At 33.3% G+C, this 5,343-nt stretch overlaps 1 protein-coding gene across 2 annotated transcripts in view; it reads right to left on the bottom strand.

Annotated features, from left to right (window-relative positions):
• The window catches only part of RELN (reelin), a 457,821-nt gene that overhangs the window by 163,583 nt on the left and 288,895 nt on the right, over nt 1-5,343 (bottom strand). For both annotated transcript variants that reach the window (XM_006925407.2, XM_025041934.1), the window contains exon 12: nt 2,032-2,183. In XM_006925407.2, the coding sequence (XP_006925469.1) occupies nt 2,032-2,183 (152 nt within the window). The remainder of the gene's footprint in view (nt 1-2,031; nt 2,184-5,343) is intronic.

The raw sequence follows: 5,343 nt of genomic DNA, 5'->3' as shown, positions 1-5,343 counted from the left end.
TTCCAAAATTTTCTTTCTAAAACGAAGATGAGAGTATATTACACACCTTACAGGAATCATCTGATGGCTCCATGTTGCCTTGAGAAAGAGAAGCTAAACTCCTTAGCATATTAAAGAATATCACTACTCCAACTCCAATTTGCTTTTCTAGCTCTATTTTATATCTTTGCATTAAGCTATTTTGAGAAAATCACCCAGCTTCAAACATCCAATATACTTTTATACTGGGCCTTTTCTCAAAATGCTGGCTTACGTTCAAATTTCTCTCCTTAAATTTAAATCACGTCCATCTCTCACAGCCAAGTTCAAATGCTCTCTCTATGAAGCTTTACTCTAATTCCTCCACTACAATTAAACAGTTTTTTCTGCACTTTCACAGCATTTTCATTCCATTATAGACTATTGTATTCTCCCTTATAGTTAGATGTTACTTGTGGACAAGGACTCTGTCTAGGTAATTTTTATAATAAAAAACAAAGACATATTGAGTTGTAACTATGTATTAGGCACTGTTTTGAAGGTTTCATATGTATTAAGTCATCGATCAGCAACTGTGATTTGGGTACAGTCACTTTCCCCAACTGTATCTGCTGTATACTCTAGCTCAGTGCTCTATAAATCAGTAGGAATTAATTATTTTTTAAAATTGAATGGAGATGTTTAATTTGGGATAATGTATTTTGGGCTCATTCAAATGAATTTTCCCCTCATAGTCAATATTATTTTAGTTGATTCATTAATAATCTGGTTTGTACCAGAAAGAAGTAAAGGTGACTTAATCTCATGTAAGACAACATTCTCTTATGTAAATGCACTGAATTGAGTTGATTTATTATGCTTCCTTATGAAAAAAATCAAGAATTCAAATATATATGTCAAAGTGGTAAAAAGAGAAAATACTTAAGTTAGACTGGCATACTAAATGGTTACACTTTTGGGGGGAAGGATTAAGATTTCTTAGAAATCATTCTTAATAAAGTGAAAGCCAGTGTGAATTCTAATGAAAGGAAATGAGTTATGGGTTTAAATATACAAATCGATTCAGAGTTAATGAGAGGTAGATTACATTATTATATTTTAAATAACTTGTTTCAAACAGATCATTATCGAAAATGAGGTAATACTGCACAGGCAATGTGTTTGAGAGCATGATACAATCTAAAGTTTACGATGCCACTCTGTGCTATTGGAAGTGAGGAATGTGAGAAAAAGAAATAGCCAGTGCTGAAGCCTACACTCAGGAGGCCTGTTTGTCCTGATGAACTGACATCTTTACTAGTAAGATCAAAGGTTGACAATGTTTATTTCCTGTTTAACTTCCAGGTGTTGCCTGTGCCTTTCCAGTCACTCAACAAAGAAGGCATGTGACAACTACTCATATTTCTGGAATGACATCCAGAGAAAGAATACGTAACTACGGCTCTTGTTGACGAAAATGATAAATTTGAGAGGTCACAAATTTCAACCCCTTAAATTCTCCTTAGGTACTTTTTCCAAAATTTTAACTATTTATTTGCTTGACAATATTTTGAAAAAAACATGTCTTATGAACACTTTTTTTCTTTATGGGTTTGCCAGTCTATTAGAAAGTAGAAAATATTATTAAAGCACTATAAAGCATTGTAAACCTATTTTTTCTTAGTTTCCCATAACAAAAGAGTTATGTAATGATGATATCCATGAAAACAAATGACTCACCTGGATGATTGTTTTTTTTGGAAGCTAGAAGCTTTAGGCAAGGGAGGTACTTTGTTCTTAGCTTTTCTTCCATTGTATTTTCAGCTATGACCATTGAGGAAAAGATGAGAGGAAGGTATTATGGCATTTTAGGACTAGCTCTCTTACAGGATGATTCCAGCAGGGCTGGTCTCAAGCAGGTGTGAATATCATAGGCTTTTACGTAACCAGTAGAACTCAAATTCATGAATTTTCATTTTTTATTGTAGACAACAAACAATACTACTTCCTCAGAGATAGGTGCTGGCCTAGAATCTGCCCGAGGTCAACAAAATTTGTTCGAAATGTACCTACCCATAACAAAGTAAAACCTCAGGTTCCCATAACCAGTAGTGTCCATGTATGGAGTGCATAATTTCCTCTCTCCATCTTTGAGGAAGACCATTGATAAACCTGATTCTATTGTTCCACATTCTGTACCAATGACAGCTCCTGAGATATCCCACCTTAAAAAAAAAAAGAGAATCGTTAAGAGTTAGAATGTTAAGTCAAAGCTCTAAAGAGTCTGACATTTTATTTTTAATTAGAATATTTGCTTGGTATTAAATAATTCTGAAATAAAATGTGGTACTATAGAACAAACAAACTTTTAAACATTCTCCATTCACAATTATGTTTTTTTTCCATAGGAGGATAATTCAACCAAAACTATGTATAGAGTGTCTACTACGTGACAGTCTTTATTCTCCAAGTAGTTAGAGTTGAGGTGGGAAATCAAATTTGAACTAAGAAAACAGGAAACATAAAAAACAGTATCATAATATCGTAAGTACTCATATGGTGCTTTGCACATTAAAAAATAATTATAGAATAAAAAGCCATAAAGGCTGACAAGAGTCTAGTTTTCCAAAAGGAGGTGGGATTTAAACAGGGTCTTTTTTAACATGGATTAAAAAAGATGGAATGCTCATGGATATGTAGAAGAGGATAAAAATATTTACTATTTAAAACTCTTGTTTCTCTTTAGTATTTATTTATGGTCATGTCTAATTTGGCCACTGCTAGTCACACAACTAACTTGCCTATCAGTAGAGAAACTGGGACACACAGAAGTAGGTGGTTTGCCTAAGGCTAACTGCCTGCCTGGTCCTAAAATGGAGACCTTCTGATTCTCAGTTCGCTGTTATTTTACTAGTTCCATTTCTTAAGGGTACTACGTCAGGATGATTATATTGAAATATTCCAGTTTATAAGATTTGTGACCAAAATTTATGAAATGCCTGTTGTTTTGTATTTTACTAGATTATGTCAGTCCTTTGAGGAGCACAATAAATAACTTTTTGAAGCAGCTCTTAATAGTATTGGACCACCATAAATTAACCAGGAAACTCTCTTGACTCATACAAGAAAATTTCACACTGGTTCATTGATCTTTTACTTGCTCCATTTATCCCAATTAAACCACTCAGCCTACTGATCCACAAAATAAGTTAAGTTTATAAATGATGCATATGATGACCCCTTTTAGGCATCTACCTACTTTAGAGTATTTTTAAAGTTAAAAATTAAATTAAAAAAGATGGAATGCTCATGGACTAAAAGAACCTTCTATTCAAGTGAGAAATGAGATTAGTACTCTTTTTCTCTGAAATATTAGTTGTAAGCAAATACTTTTTCTAGATTAATCTAAATGAATTATTTTCATGATCTCTATCACAGTGTGAAATATGATTCAGATTGTATATTTCTTTTCAATCTTTATTTTAAAGTCCAACATATTCTAATTTTACTCTACATTGGTCTTTATTTTTCCCACTCTATCTGTTGGAAGATAACAAAACTGAAGTTATTTTCTTTAGAAACCCAAATATTTATAAATCAAGTGAAATGGAAAGTTTAGTCTACTTTGAAGAGAAAGAAGCTGACAGAAATCTGAAAAATCATTTTGTAAAAGTCTCCTTGCTTTGAATAAATTATCTTGCATTTATTAAAAATTCAGTAGGAGCCTGTTGTAGCACAAGCTCATTCTTTCATGAATTTGTATAAATACTGGCTTGAGCTTAGCTGAAGGCAAAGTATCCTTGAGGGGCTCCCAGAGCTCCACCCACTGCTGAGAGACTTAGTTAGGGAGGGCCTTTCACTTTCTGGACTTCAGAGTTCTGATCCCTAAAGTTGCAAAACTGCGGTCATTTCCAGTTAGAAAAATGATATGGTCCCTGACTCTCTCCTAATATAACAATTACATGAACTAAAATCCTAACAACCAAATATTTGAGGCAAGCAGTGGTATTTGAGGAGCTCTATAATGTTAGCGACATCTAGGATGGCATGGCAATTTCCCTGAAAAGGAGTGTTACTTCTCTATGGTTTAAAATATAGTTTCCCCAAGGTAGTGTGGTTCTTTGTGAACTGCATTTGAAGGAATGTCTGCCTAGCGGTGAGAGCTCTCTACGACACAGCAATTTATTCTTCGGTGACTAATTCTAAAAAAAAAAAAGTCCCAATATTATTTATTATAAATACAGAGCTATTTATTATTTATTATAGAGTGGGATGAAGCTGAAACACAGAAAACAAGTTTAATAATCAATAAAATGTCTAAGATAAAAATTTTTTCCTTAGAGGTAGCAAGGTCACAATAATTTTTAATTTTTTTTAAATAAAAATTTCTATAATTTGTCTCAAGGCAAAAAATATTTTTTTGTGAGCAAAAATAATTTAAAGAATCTTCATTGAAAAGCTGATGGTTCTCCTTATCAAAATTAATTATATTTTAATTGGCTCAAACTTTAATACTTTTAGGAATAGTATGAGAGAAAAGAACTTAAATGTTCTTATCAAAACAAGATAAATATGTGAGACAATGGATGAGTCAATTAACTAGATGGAGGAAATCCTTTTACAATGTATACACATATCAAATCACCATGATGTGCAATTTAAATAGGTTAGAATTTTATTTATTTGTTTATTTATTTATTTAGTTTATTGGGGTAATATTGGTTAATACAATTATATAATTTTCAAGTGTACATTATAATTTGACATCTGTATATTCTATTGTGTTTTCCACCCAAAGTCCAGTTTCCTTTAGCTACTGTATATTTGATCCCCTTTACCCACTTCATCCTCCCCCCAGCCCCCTACATTTGACTCCTTATCCCTGTCTACCTCTCCCCTCCTCCCTTTCACCCTACACTCTGGTAACCACTAGTCCATGTCCCTGAGTCTCTGTTTGTCCTCTTCATTTGTTGCTTTTAGGTTTATATCCCATATATAAGTGATATCATGTGATTTTCTACTTTTTCAGTCTGGCTTATTTTGCTTAGCATGATCATCTCGAGGTCTATCCAGGTTGTCACAAATGGCTGTATTTCATTCCTTCTTATGGCTGAGTAATATTTTATTGTATATATGTGCCACGGCTTCTTTTGCCAATCATCTATCATAGAATACTTCGGTTGCTTCCATGTCCTGGCCACTGTGAATAATGCTGCTATGAACATTGATGTACAAATATCTTTTTGGATATGGGTTTTTAAGTCTTTGGGGTAAATATCCAGTAGTGGAATTGCTGGATCATATGGTAGATCAATTCTTAGTTTTTTGAGGAAGCTCCATACTGTTTTCCATAGTGGCTGTACCAATTTGCAGTCCCACCCGCAG

Source organism: Pteropus alecto, unplaced genomic scaffold (assembly GCF_000325575.1).
Source record: "Pteropus alecto unplaced genomic scaffold, ASM32557v1 scaffold109, whole genome shotgun sequence".
Lineage (NCBI taxonomy): Eukaryota > Metazoa > Chordata > Mammalia > Chiroptera > Pteropodidae > Pteropus > Pteropus alecto.
Note: the sequence above shows the minus strand (reverse complement) of the source record. Positions and strands in the feature narration are given on the sequence as shown.